The sequence below is a fragment of the Trachurus japonicus genome, chromosome 6, assembly GCF_045865225.1.
Source record: "Trachurus japonicus isolate A0001 chromosome 6, Traja_1.0".
Taxonomy (NCBI): Eukaryota; Metazoa; Chordata; class Actinopteri; order Carangiformes; family Carangidae; genus Trachurus; species Trachurus japonicus.
In genome coordinates this window covers 25,130,943-25,145,133 of record NC_140912.1, presented here as the reverse complement: position 1 = coordinate 25,145,133, position 14,191 = coordinate 25,130,943, and the positions used below count along the sequence as shown (strand labels likewise).

At 43.0% G+C, this 14,191-nt stretch overlaps 1 protein-coding gene across 11 annotated transcripts in view; it reads left to right on the top strand.

Annotated features, from left to right (window-relative positions):
* Positions 1-14,191, top strand: part of fgd4a (FYVE, RhoGEF and PH domain containing 4a) — a 54,695-nt gene that overhangs the window by 38,061 nt on the left and 2,443 nt on the right. For 6 of the 11 annotated variants that reach the window (XM_085779973.1, XM_085779975.1, XM_085779976.1 and 3 more), the window contains 15 exons: positions 2,471-2,626; positions 3,221-3,425; positions 6,524-6,983; positions 9,602-9,691; positions 9,860-10,005; positions 10,570-10,726; positions 10,884-11,022; positions 11,111-11,169; positions 11,270-11,416; positions 11,810-11,982; positions 12,338-12,368; positions 12,497-12,577; positions 12,679-12,804; positions 13,044-13,181; positions 14,000-14,140. In XM_085779973.1, coding sequence (XP_085636099.1) covers positions 2,471-2,626; positions 3,221-3,425; positions 6,524-6,983; positions 9,602-9,691; positions 9,860-10,005; positions 10,570-10,726; positions 10,884-11,022; positions 11,111-11,169; positions 11,270-11,416; positions 11,810-11,982; positions 12,338-12,368; positions 12,497-12,577; positions 12,679-12,804; positions 13,044-13,181; positions 14,000-14,140 — 2,249 coding nt within the window. Of the gene's footprint in view, positions 1-2,470; positions 2,627-3,220; positions 3,426-4,335; positions 4,445-6,523; positions 6,984-9,601; positions 9,692-9,859; positions 10,006-10,569; positions 10,727-10,883; positions 11,023-11,110; positions 11,170-11,269; positions 11,417-11,809; positions 11,983-12,337; positions 12,369-12,496; positions 12,578-12,678; positions 12,805-13,043; positions 13,182-13,999; positions 14,141-14,191 lie in introns of those variants that run through there. The other 5 variants (XM_085779972.1, XM_085779978.1, XM_085779979.1 and 2 more) reach the window with 3 other exon arrangements.

Below are 14,191 nucleotides of genomic sequence, written 5' to 3'. Positions count from 1 at the left end.
ATACATGGAGTGCAGACCATATGCAGGGAACCTCACTCTGAGCCATATATGTGCTGTACGATATGGTCTCTTAACTCCTCTGTGGATGTTTCCTCGTAATCTCTTAATGTGGCTGTGAGGGAAAAAGCCAAGTAGGTAATCAAGTGAAATTCCTGAGGTGCCGTCGTACAGAATTGATCGGTATAATTTCGGGGTGCGTGTTTTAGAAAAAGTCTTGCCCTCCCAAGCAACAGCGTGTGACCGTTTCCAGTCAGACAGTTGCTCATGCTGATGCCTTTAATTACGGTCAGATAGTCAAAAAATAGAAACAGCGACTACATGATTCTGTGGTAAGTTTTTTTTCTCTTTCTGTTTCGGGATTGGTAAGATAAAGATCATTCTAGAGAAAAACAAGGGGTCCAATTATTGTAAAGTGGCATTCCTACGTGATGGGAAAGATGATGCTTTTAGTGAGAATAATACAGTGCTGTTGGGAAAGGGCTAATTGCTGAAGAGTCACTTGTTGAACAGAATAAAGAAAAGCTAAAAAGTTAGTGAAAAATGATCTTACACTTCCACAATTTAGCTCACTCAATGATGGTGCTCTCAAGTGCTGATGCTCGCAGCTATTTTTGGATAAAAAGTGACAGGCTATCAAGAAATGAAGAAGACCTCTTCTCAATGATTCATGCTGGACAAGATGGAAAGTTTCTCCTTCCCTATTAGCGTCAGCGAGGGCCAGAAAGAGGACAGGACTCTTCTGTCTGTAAAAAAAATGTGACATTGCTGCATGTCCTTTATAGCAGACTCTGTTGTTAAGTCTGTTTCACAACTTCAGGAATAGGTTGCGTCGCACTACACACAGTGTTTGTCCATACAAGTTAGTCAAGCGCAAAGCTACATTGATTTCTGCATCCCCACCTATACATCAGTGCCACTTGTTAAATCACACACACCACCCTAAATGGAAACTAATGGACTAATGGCTTGTAAACTAATGAGAGTCCAGGTCCATATATGGGTATTTGCCTTACTGGGATTGCATATATGTGATGTGAGGTCAGAGAGAGGTAGATTTCTAAAGGCTATTCTGTAAACACTGCCATTTTGTGTCTGTCGCTCCATTGGATCTTGGATCAGTCTGTCTGCTCTATCTAAACACTGATGCTGTACCATCTGTGGCCAGCTGGTTGGGAGAGGAGAGAGCCTCCCTGGTGCTGATCATCAACCGGATCGTTGGCTGGATAATCAACTCAACTGTCTGACAGTCTCTAACAGTTAAACCGCAGCTGTTAAGCATAAGCAAATCTCCAGCAATTAATACACTATAGTATAAATATCCTGTGGTTTTCAGTGAGAGCAGTTACTTAAGGAACCGTGTCTCTCCCTGTACTGTATGTGATGTGACACTTTTTGCAAAGAGGGCCGGATTTGGTGAGGTGAAAATGTGTTGGGGCCGACCATTCAGCCTGACATCCTTTGAACCATTAACATTAAATGCAGATGAACTATTTAATACTTTTTTTTTATTGCAAATGGCATTCTTTTCATTTCTTCACATAGAATATAAATAAATCTTAACAAGTTTTTACCAAAATGACTCTGCTTTTCATATTTGAAGACCATATAAAATGAAGAAAAAGTCTGTCTGGGGAAAAAAAAACTTTCAGGAGGCTTAAACATGTAGGTTCATTTGAAACATTGCATATTTTATATTGTATTATATCATATTTTAGAAATGGGCTGGAAAGGGTCAAGGGTCGCGCGGCTAGAGTGCGGCCACAGGTGTGCTGCCGTCTTCTGGTGAAATATAAAATTGCTTTTTATTGTACGTGTTTTTTTGTACGTGCTGGTGGGCCACAAATTATTGATTTTATGACAGAGACTGCGAGCTGGTGGGAATTTGAACACGGGCCGTAATTGGCCCCCGGGCCGGACTTTGGACATACCTGCTCTTGGGGGGTTGGAAATGTCTGGTTTGTTGTGAATTTCAGTAATGCAAAACAAAGTTGTAAAGATTTTTTTTAAAGAATTCACACGTAACCTTGAAAGTAAGATTAATAATTAATCGGGAATATGAATAAATAAATACCGGGCAGCATGGCCATATGCCTGCCATATGCTGAATTTTGCAGAAATTTACAACTGAAAATGCTACATAACTCTAACAATGAAACAAATATCAAACATTTTCTAAGCAGATACAGGGATACCATCGGGTCGTGCGTTATCATTTAAATACCAGTCATTTAAAAAAAGCACAGAGGCAGTATCAATGAGATCCCAATATGAACTGTTGTGGTACTTTGTATGGGAAGTTGTAACAATGGACCTGCCAGAGAGTTTTTGTTAATTGTTGAATGAATGGACTGGTTGCCTGTCAGTCATTTTCTGTCATTTCTATACTGTTGTATCATCACTCTGCTTTCACTGACTGTGAAATTGATCACTGTTGTAATGGGGATATTTATTCTTTTCCTGTGTCACTCAGCTCTCGGCAGCAGCCCGGCGAGCAAGCCCCGCGACCCGCCCAGCGTGCAGGCGTGTCTGAATCGGGCCAACCGTGCGACGACCGACAGGAGCAAGGGAGGAGGCGTCAATGGAAGAAGCCCTGGCTGTAGGCCTTGGCTGCAGTCTAAACCACAAGGTACATTACGGCATGGAGAGTCATCAATAGCCAAACACTGCGTAGTGGGAGTGGTCAGAAAACACAAAGTGTGATAGTGTATCAGTCTGAGTCACACAGGAAAGCAGTGACATGTAGAGACTTAGTGTTCAGTCTCAGTCACCTTACTCTGTTGTGTTACATTATATAATCAATAATCTAAGCCGTGCCTGTGGACATACAGTTTACTATACGGCTGTGCACATGCTCAGGAAGCAGTGAAAACAGGAGAGGAGTTATTATTATGTAAGTGAGGCCGAGATGAGTGAACCCTGAGCCCGGTTCCTCTTTTATTTGAGCTGAGTTAATCATTCTTCACAGATTGGACACCACAGACTAAGACAAGAAGGAATGTGATTATTACATACACATGATTTGAGAGAAAAGTGAAACTGGTTTCACTCTGCCTACCAAAGCTGGACAACTTGTTTATTTTTTTTAAAGTTGCGGCCGTTTTAATGGAAAACTCTGTTATTCTGTTAATGAATGATCAATTTTGTTGGGATGGCTTATACTGCCCCCTTTAGGTTTGACTTTGAATTACAGTTCCGTATCCCTGTCTTGTCTCCTCTCCAGTGCCTCCAAAGCCACTGCATCTTCACAGCCCGGTGACGGAGTCCTTATCCCCGTTGGGTCGCGGCCAGAGAATACCCTTTAGACCAGCCATGGAAGAAGAGGGAGGAGGAGGAGGAGGAGGAGGAAGAGGAGCTATGAACCGGGAGAGAGCCAGGGACAAACACTCTAAAGTCTCAGACCTCATCAGCCGCTTTGAGGAGAACAGGTAGATGGCGCTTTGCTCTTTCCTCTCAGGTGGTGTGTGTGTGTGTGTGTGTGTGTGTGTGTGTGTCTGTGTGTGGGTGTGTGACATCCTATAAGGAAGGAGGAGTTGACTTGGGCTGTACTTTTTTTTAATCAACTCTGGTATATTCTTCAGTAAAAGCAAAATCTTTCCACGAATATTTGTCTTATTTCTTGTCAAAATGTCTCATTTCTAGTCAAAATTAATCTCTCCACTTAAAATAAGACTCATCACCTTTCACTTGTTTCCAACTAATTTTCACTTGAAATAAGTAGAAAGAAAGTTTTTTGTGCTTGTAATAAGGAAGAAAAACTTGCTCCACTATCAGATTTTTCTACTTATTTTAAGTGAAAATATGCTTGAAAGAAGTAAAAAGTGTCTAAAAACAAGCTACTTTTTATGTGATGAGTCTTTTAAGTATAATGAGATTTGTTTTGACTAGAAATGACATTTTGACTAGAAATAAGACAAATATTCTTGGTAAAGTATCTTAGTTTTTGCAGTGTGGCTTATGCTTTTTTTGCTGACTCTTTGCATTATCACTCCCTCTGCCTATATGACTGCCTTTGCAGTTTTTTTTGCAGCGGTATATTTGGTTCTGGTTGAACAACTCCTCACCTACGTCACTTAATAGCTTTTGTAATGAAGTGACCCCACTCTAGCTGTTGTAATCACGGCCACGGAAAACTGTTCTCTTTCCTCATGTTTCCTACACCGGGGCTATTTCAAGGAGGGGGGGGAAAAAGCAGAAGTCCCTCGATTAAACTCTTCAGCCTTGACTCATTGATAGTAGCTCAGACAAGAGCTGTAGACGGGACGAGCAGAGATTATCCCGTGCTTCACAAGCCAAGCGTTAGTGAAGGGAGGGAGAGGAGGAGGAGGAGGAGGAGGAGAAGGAGGGGGGGGATGAAAGGAGATTTGTACCGGCGAGGGGGAACACAGCCACTCATTCAGTTGTGGGACGGGACTCAGTGTTGCGAGATGAAGCCCAGGAGAGCAAGGTAGGATCTCTAGCTAACTGAAATGTCCACACTTTGATGTTGTTGTTGCCTCGTGGTTAGATGGAGATTTAAATCCTCTGTAGGCCTTTACTTTCACACACACTCTTTAATGTTGAGTCGTCTAATTCCAATATGAGGGAGATTTCTGCAGGACTCACTGATGTATTCCCCTCTTGTTTTTTTTTTTTGTTTTTTTTTAAAGCTTTAGATGTTGTTTTATTGCAAGTTATGTAAGTTTTGATTGTAGCTGCAGCCTCGGATATGTGAGAAGAGGCCTGTTGATGGTGGCTAGAGGCACAACAATGGTGCCCTTGTCCCCGACTGCTCATACAGTAAAGAGCCCAAAAATATTCAGCACTGCAGCACTGCCACTACAGCTTCACGTACTCTAAACTCAAATCTCTGGTTTGGATCTCTGAAAAGAGAGAATTACAAAATCCCGGGCTTTACTCCACACCTTTCATCACATTTTTAAATCAGAGTGATGTGGTGTAACTTTGCCATTCAAGACTGTTGGGGATTAGCCCTCTAGTGGCCCTGCAGCAGAAAGGAGGAGAAAGGAAAGGCCCTATGCAGCTTCTGAGAACAGAATTAGCCTACTAATATACTAATCTGGTTCACATGGCACTTGGCTGCCTTAAAGGTGCCGAGACTCACTGCCACATGGCACAAGACGAGGCTGTTCTTAAACCTTATAGTCTAGTTCCGCCTGTTTTGAAACAGTCATGTACTGGAACACTTTACATGCAAAGAGGAACTGCCGGATGCACCTTCACACCACAGAGTGAAGTTGTGTGTGTGTGTGTGTGTGCGTGCGTGGGGTGTATGTTAGTGTACGTGTGTGTTTTTTTTTATCTTATGAGAAAAATCCCCCACTCAGTTTTATTGTGGTGTCATTCAGTCTTTCTGTGAGAGGTGATGAGACGATCTTTTGTTCAGAGTTAAGCCCCTCAGGTGGCCGACAGCCCAGAAGTGATTCATCTGTGGAGTGTTTCACCAGCCTGTTGTTGTTCCTCTATTTATACCTACTTCCTGTTTCAACCGGACAGTGACATTCAATGCAACAGCGACTGTTGCCGAAGCTAAAAATCACCCGCTCGTTTACAATTTTTTTTTAATTTTTTGTGTGTGTGAGGATAGAATTGGATTACAGACAAATTGGATTTCTTTTTTTTTTTTCTTTCTTTCTTTTTTGTTGTTGCTAGAACTGATGCATGATGATTCTCAGTGCAGGAAGTTTTGCTTAGATACCGATACAGAAGATACAGGAGCTGCTCGCTGCAGCACTGGAAGTCTGGAGGGTCGTTTACAGGGAAACAGCTGGACTGACTGCTGGTAGAGGATGTAGAGCAGCTGAATGGTGACATTGTACGTGCATGTGTGTGTGTGCTGCAATGTACAGTATGTGTGTGTTTGTTTTAATGTGTGTGTGTGTGTGTGTGTGTGTGTGAGTTAATTTGGTTTCCATCCCTGTTCCGTATTTCAAAACGTCTTGTGCAGAGCGACTGCTTTTACCATTTCAATTTCAATCATGTTCAAGCAGAGAATGAAAGTGATGTTACAGCACAATTTATAAAACAGGCTCTGTGTGTGTGTGTGTGTGTGTGTGTGTGTGTGTGTGTGTGTGTGTGTGTGTGTGTTTGAGGTTGTGTGTGTGTTTGAGTGTGTGTGTGTGTGTGTGTGTGTGTGTGCTGTAGGAAGTAGGACAGCGTGGATCTCCTGGGAGTGGAGTTGTACCTCTCCTCCTCCTCCTTCTCCTCCTCCTGTCCTCCTCATTACTTTACCTCCATTCCTCCTCTGCATTACAGCAGCTCTCTGCAAGACAGAGGGAAGTTTGTGCAGTTTGTGCATCTCCACAGCTTTATTTTTAACTCTCACACTCGCATGCAAAAGCTCTCACCGCTGCCCCACACTCCACTGATCAACGCCTCAGCTAGAGCAGCGACTACTAAACCAGCCTCCTCTCTCTTTTTTTTTGTTCTTACTCTCCTTTCCTCTCCTCTGGGGAAGGTTTGCCATCCACTTACCTCTTTCTGTGCTGACCGACTTCCCTTTTTTCCCCCTCCTCTGTTCCTGCAGCAGCACAGAGAACAAGAGAGACAGCTCACCGCTCAAACCTCAAATCAGCAAGTCGAACAACTGCAGCCCGGCCCACCGCCCCTACCAGAGGCAGACGGAGAGCGGCAGGAATCAGGAGAACCACCACGCTTCTTCCACGCCACCGGCCACCACGCCGCGCAGGGATGATGAGCACAAACCGGAGGCGAATGGGGTGCTAGCGCAGATGGAGCAGGACAAGGAGAAGGAGAAGGAGGAGGACAAAGAGGAGTCGGAGAGTGAGAGTGCGAGGATAGAGACCGCGGCGGGGCTGCTGGTAAATGGAGATATGGGGGACGGGAGCGCAGAACAGGATGAGGATCATTCGTCTTCTCCACAGACGGACAGGACTGATACAGAAAGCCACAATGAGAACGAGGACAGCGAGACTACAACAGAGACTAGCGAGCACAGGAACGAAGAAGGCAGCGCAGACCAGAAGGTACAGTACGGACTGCTGGTGGTGGATTATTATTTTTTATTTTTTTATTTTTTCACACGTTCTGTTGTGTTTGTGATGTATTGACAGAGGCGTCAGGTTGCTCTGCCTCTGCAGTCTCTGATAAACAAAGCGTCAGCACTTGTTTAAGCCCTGAGGTGTCAGCACAATTAAATCATGTGAACCGCCTCAGCTCTGGGTCAATCTAATATTGTGAGGATTGAGTTACAAGGGAAGAAGCGTGTTGCTGTTCCTCGCTGCTGGTGTGTTTAAGAGGGGTTATTTCCAGTGAGGGACGAACATATGTCAAACGTTTGAGCAGCTGAGTTCATGTTTTAAACCCCCTCCTCCCCTCCCCCTCCTCCTCTCCCGTCTCCTGTTGGAAGCCCATGGGCCCTGCTGTTGTCTGCAGATTATAAATATCCCAGGTTCTGATCAATCTCTGTCCTCTCAGTGCTGAAAGCAGCCACGCAGTCCCAGACAGTGGTGGTATGAGAGAAAGGAAGAGCCACAGTCAGTCACCTGCATGGCGTCATGTTTGTAAAATGTTCAGTCAAAATAACATGTGCTTTTTTTAATTAGTGTCGTTGACCTTACCTTAACTTTGGTGATGAACTTTTTTCTTTTTCTTTTTTTTTTTTTTTTGGACTCTGAGTCACTGCCTGTTCTCAACATGACAAACCCAGCTGTCAACTCAGGACACATGATCAATTAGTCTGGATTAGGTTTGAGTGGCTCTGTCCTCAAATCTCATTTGAACGGCGTCTGTTTGTGTTACTTACTTACCAAACAACATCTTTAACCTTTCAACTCGGCCAGGTTAGAGGGTTTTATACATGTGTGGGAGTGTAGAAGAAAATGAAAGCACAAATACAGTAACACCACATGGAAATGCTCCTGGATGCAAATCATTAGGAAAGAGATGATTTCTATCACAATATGTCAAAGTGTATTAGACAGTGTTAAAGGTTTCGCTCATAGTGATAAAACTACAGAGGATATGTCTCTTGAGTCTGCAGCTTCTCTCAGCTGTGCAGTACATTGTGGGATGTTTCAGGTCCCCTTTTCTTATTGAGGTCAAGAAGTTCCTTTACTAATAAATGACTTGTAATATCAACATCAAAACTGAAAATATCTAAGCGTTGTCATCACAACTTGTCTCCTCTGCGCAGAAAATATCAAATGGACAATAATATTATTATATTAGAATCTCTCAGTGCATCAGTGCATGGCTTAAGCAGATTTTTTTGGTTTCAGCTTTTCAAGGTTGAGCTTGTTTGAACAAGTTTTTCTATTCAGTTGGGTGGAGTATCCAGGTTCCTGACCTAAGGGTGGTGCTCCTTTAGTGGGTGGCTCGATAAATGTCAGGGATCATGCTGAAAGAATTACAAGAAGAAGGTTAAAACAAAAATGTGCTGCACAAACGTATATTTGAGGTCACCTGGGCATATTTCCATCTGGACTGAAGTGGGGTAGTGAAAGTGAAGTGGCACTTCACAGTAAATGTACTACTTGACTGATGTACTTGCCACCACACCACTGCCCTTTATTGGTTCTACTTATATAAAAACCATGGGATGTAATTCTCCGCTGACCTGTGTCCATCTGAACAACACGATGAAGTGCATTTTTCTTCATCTCAAACATGTCACGCCTCATCACTCAGACACACACCAGAGAGTCCTGGATGTATTGACGAATGGATTATGTGGAGATTTGCGAGGCCAGTTGCTCGCAGGCCGCTCACGCCAACATTTGAGAGGAAGATGCTGCTTTTGTTTTTCTTTTCTTTTTTTTTCTCGGCTGCTTTTTGCAGTTTTGAATTGTATAAAAAATGTTTCCATTGTTACGGTAAAAATCTCCAGACACGCAACAAACATGACACTTTGTCATGTTTGTGTGCTTGTGGGAGGATTATGAGACTTTACTGATTGTCTGTCACACTGCTTGACCCCCACACAGAGTTCTGTTAGACGCAGTGTCTTTGTTTAATTTGGTGTCATTTCCCTTCTTCCATGTTTTCATTTCCTGTTCTGAGGGCCCCTTGCTACACCACAGGCCGGCCCACTATCAGCCAAGTGTTAGTGACACACGCATGCAGACGCACACACCGGTGTTACATGCTGCGTTATCACTCTGCTGCCCTCGGACAGTGGACAAGTTGCTGAGGTGCTGAACTTGAATCAAAACAAAACTTGCACGATTTGCAACATGCAACGTGTCTATTGACTTTAAATGACACCTGAACCAATCAGGAACTTGCAATGGAGAGGGACGGGAAGCCACAATCTGCAACGACAGTGATACGGGAATAAAAACTGAGTTGAATCGAAATCATGAGCTTGTTCCACACTTCTGCATTACTTTCAGCTCCATTTTCTAAAAACATGTGGGCCCCATTCTTCTTCAAGCTTTAGCTGACAATAGTAATTCCTCATCATTAGAGAAGTATTAGACTGAAACGGTCATTATGCTGCCTGCTAACTGTATGACCGCGCTGCTGTAAGAATGAGATCACATTCACACCTCACTAATCCATTAATGATCACAAGTTATTTGAGATTCCTCTGTGCTCCCGTATAAAAATCCACTAATGTGAGCTCTTTTTCTTTTCCCCCCAGGAGACCAATGAACAGAAGCTGTTTAAGATCGCCAGCGAGCTCTTGCAGACGGAGAAGGCCTATGTAGCAAGACTCAACCTGCTGGACCAGGTGAGGAACTCAGTGCTTCACTTCTCTGTTCGGACCATGTAACATAAGTAAAGGGATTATATCCCACAGTATTGAAACAATGATGTGAAACCCTCAAGCCACGTTATGTGTATGAATGTCTTTTTTATTGCAAAATGCAACTTTCCATGTTGTGTTGTGCCTTGTCAGGTGTTCTGTGCAAAGCTAATGGAGGAGGCCATCAAGGGAACGTTCCCTGTGGATGTGGTGAAGAACATCTTCTCCAACATCTGCTCCATCCACGCCTTTCACAGCCAGTTTCTGCTTCCAGATCTGGAGAAACGCATGGGAGAATGGTGAGCCTCAGCCCAGAGATGGGTGATAATTGTAGGGTAATGTGTCTAAAAATAAATAAATAAATAAACTGCTGTTGCTGATGATGATAGCATCAATTATGTTCATTATGAGCTTCTTTCAGACCTCAAGAAAAACATTAAGACCTACACTGCAAAAACTCAAAATCTTTCCAAGAATATTTGTCTCATTTCTTGTTAAAACTAATCTCTCTCTCCACTTAAAATAAGACTCATCACCTAAAACTTTACTTGTTTTTAGTTCATTTTCACTTAAATAAGTAGAAAAATCTGCCAGTGAAAGCAGGTTTTTTGTGCTTGCAATAACAAAGAAAAACTTGCTCCATTATCAGATTTTTCTACTTATTTCAAGTGAAAATATGCTTGAAAGAAGTAAAAAGTGTCTAAAAACAAGCTACGTTTTATGTGATGAGTCTTATTTTAAGTATAATGAGATTTGTTTTGACTAGAAATGACATTTTGACTAGAAAGAAGACAAATATTCTTGGTGAGATATTTGAGTTTTTGCAGTGTATAAACCAACTTGCCTCCTCTCCCTCCTTGCAGGTCGTCCACCCCTCGCATCGGAGACATCCTGCAGAAACTCACACCCTTCCTCAAGATGTACGCAGAGTATGTGAAGAATTTCGACAAAGCCATGGAGCTGCTCAAACAGTGGACTGACCGTTCGCCCCAGTTCAAGGCCATCATCCAGGAGATACAGGTACTTTACTGTACTCTATGTACCAGAATCCATTTCCAGAAAAACAGCTTAGGTGTTGTCAGTATCGGAAGGTTTTGAGGTTGAATAAGCTTAAAAATATGTTGCAAAACCTTTAAAAAAAGATAGATTTTAATTATTTTTGGTTGTTTTGCGACAGAGTCAAGAGGCCTGTGGCTTCCTGACGCTTCAGCATCACATGTTGGAGCCTGTGCAGAGAGTCCCTCGATACGAGATGCTGCTGAAAGACTATCTGAAGAAGCTGCCTCAGGACGACCCCGATCGACGAGATGCAGAAAGTACGTTAGTCCCTGAACGTCTCCCTGAAAGTTCCCAGTTTAATTTCATTCAGGCTATACTTAGGTAACCCATCCTTCTTTTTTTCAGAATCATTAGAAATCATTGGCACAGCGGCGACTCACTCCAACAGCGCCATTCGGAAATCCGTGAGTAGATGTTTTTCACTATTTTCCTTAGACTTTACCATCTCCACCAACACATCGACACTTGACTTGACTAAAATAAATGTCCCCCGTCCTCGTTTAGGAGAATCTGAAGAAACTGCTGGAGATCTACGAGATGCTGGGTGAGGAGGAGGACATCGTTCACCCCTCTAACGAGTTCATCAAAGAGGGACACATCCTGAAGCTGGCAGCCAGGAACACCTCGGCCATGGAGAGATACCTCTTCCTGGTGAGAGAAACAGCAAATCATAAAAAAAAAATACATTTCCTCCTCTGACAAAGGGGACTGCAGGGAAATATACCGAGAGCACAAAGCTCCACCTGCATCAGTCAATTGAAACAAGTGAATCATTTCATACCAGGACCACCTCTGTGTAAGCGTGCACCGAGGGCACATGAGCACATCTCTCAATTACTGGGATTACCAGATGATGTGATTATATTTTGGCTGTTTCTTATTAGCTTCAGGCTGAATCTCTCCCACCGGTGTGATTCAGGTCACCTGCAGAGCTCAGGACTGCCCACTGTGGAGGAAAGTAGCGCTAAACTAAACTACAGCAGCAGCAACCGATCCGTGCTCTAACATGCACTCTCTATCTATGTTCTTCTTTTGTCCTACCAGTTCAACAACATGCTGTTGTACTGCGTGCCCAAATTTAGCCTGGGAGGGACCAAGTACACGGTGAGGACGCGGATCGGCCTCGACGGCATGAAGGTCCTGGAGACGTCCAACGAGGACTACCCTCATACCTTCCAGGTGTCGGGGAAGGAGAGGACACTAGAGCTACAGGCCAGGTAGATACAGTACACACAGAGGAATTTAACATTGAATGAATGAATGAATTTAAAAATATAAAAACAACCTACAGTTTTATTGCGAAACCCTGTAAAAAGGTGCAAAAAGACGCTGCCCCCTCCCACACTGAGGAATGTAATTGTATGTAATTTGGACCCTGCACAGTATAATTTCACTTATATTTGGAAGACCACCTAACTTAGCACACCCAAGGTTCATTTTTCAATCTTGTAAACCTCTACATAAACTCTGACCAGTTAATTGCCATGTTGGTGTAACTCTGGGTTATAAGAGGAACAGGAAAACAATTTTTAATGTTTATTCTGACTGTGTTTTGTTTTTTTTCCCTCTCAGCTCAGAGCAAGACAAAGCCGACTGGATTAAGGTACGTACACTACAATCAGAATGATTTCAGATCATTTTACTGTGCAATTATACAAGACTGAATGTCACTTAGGATGAGTTCCACATGACTCTGATGTCGTGTTTTTTGTGTGTTTTATTTCCCTGCAGGCTTTCCAGAATACCATTGAGATCTTCCAGCAAAAGAACGAGTCATTCAAGAACGCACTGAAAGACGCGGAGGAAGTATCGGTCAGTGTCAAAACCATCAGCGTCGTGCAACATGACACATAAACCTGTCACCACTCCTTTCCTGCGCTGTCATACTGAACATGTTTTTATTTTTAACATAGAAAGCAGAGCTGGGGAAGCGTGCGCCACGTTGGATACGCGACAATGAAGTGACAATGTGCATGAAGTGTAAAGAGCCTTTCAATGCCCTGACACGGCGGAGACACCACTGCAGAGCCTGCGGCTATGTAAGTAATCTTGACGTTGTCGTGCCATGCATAATGCATGTAGAGTAGGTGGATGAGAGAGGGAGAGCGGCGCAGTGGGGGAAAAACCTCACGAGCGTAACTGGAAACAAACCAAGTCGTTTTTTTGTTTTTTTTGTTACACATTCACAAAGTCTGAGTGTGTCTGTCTTCGTCACACATGTTGCGATGATACCTGTAGCGCTGACGGAGATTTCCTCTTCCCGTTTCTCTCCTCTCAGGTGGTGTGCTGGAAATGTTCAGACAACAAGGTGGCACTAGAATACGACGGCAACAAGACCAACAAAGTCTGCAAAGACTGCTACTCCATCCTGACCGGAGAGGCGGTGACCGAGGGCAAGAAGAAGGGCATCCTGGAGGTAAAAATGCTTTGATACACAGACGGTGTTAGGATTCCCTAAATGAGGAGTTAACTGATAAACAGTGTTGGGCACGTTACTTTTAAAAAGCAATTAGTTATAGTTAAAGCTGAACACTAGGAGTGCTGCCTGGAACTATGGGTTTCTTTTGTTAAGATGGTGCTCTTTGGTGTAGGGCTGGGTCAGTAGAAAAAAAGAGAAAACACCAAGGACTTTTATTGCATTAAGGGCCAAACATAGTAAAAAGACGCTTTGACACGTTCCTGACGAAGGCTCTCAGCCAGAACGCGTCGAAGCATCTTTTTTACTATGTTTGGCCCTTAATGCAATAAAGGCATTTTAATATTTTTATTCAAGATGAGTGCCTTGGTATTTTCTCTTTTTTTTCATAGTTACTAGTTACTTTCCACAAAAAACTATCTGAGTTACTACATTATAAAAGTAACTAATTGCCAGGAAAAGTAACTATTGCGTTACTTTTTAAATAAAATGCTCAAATATGTCAATTTACTTGGACTCGCCCCCCTAACGCCCTAACACACAGGCAGACTGAGTGAGTTGGTTAGTTGCATATAATCCAGATAAACTGCCTTTTTCCAACTAGTTGATGGACTGAAAAAAAAAGTGTATATACTGTACACTTTAACGGGTGTATTATTTAGTGATGGGACCTCTTGAGTCAAGTAACGGCGCATTTTATTGTCAGTAACGGTAACAGTATTATAACAGGGGAAACAGTCATTTATTTGATTACTCGTTACTGAAAAAAGAAGTTGCGTTATTTTATAACTTAACTTGTGGTTTCCCTCCTGGTGCAGATCGAGGCAGCTCAGTTCTCAGGCAGCAGCATCATGTGTGGCTTCCTGCAGTACTGTGAGAAGAACAAACCCTGGCAGAAGGTGTGGTGCGTCATCCCAGAGAAGGAGTGTCTGGTGCTCTACCTCTACGGAGCTCCGCAGGTAAAATGGCAAAAAACAAAAAAACAAAACAAAGATTTGACCATGCATCCA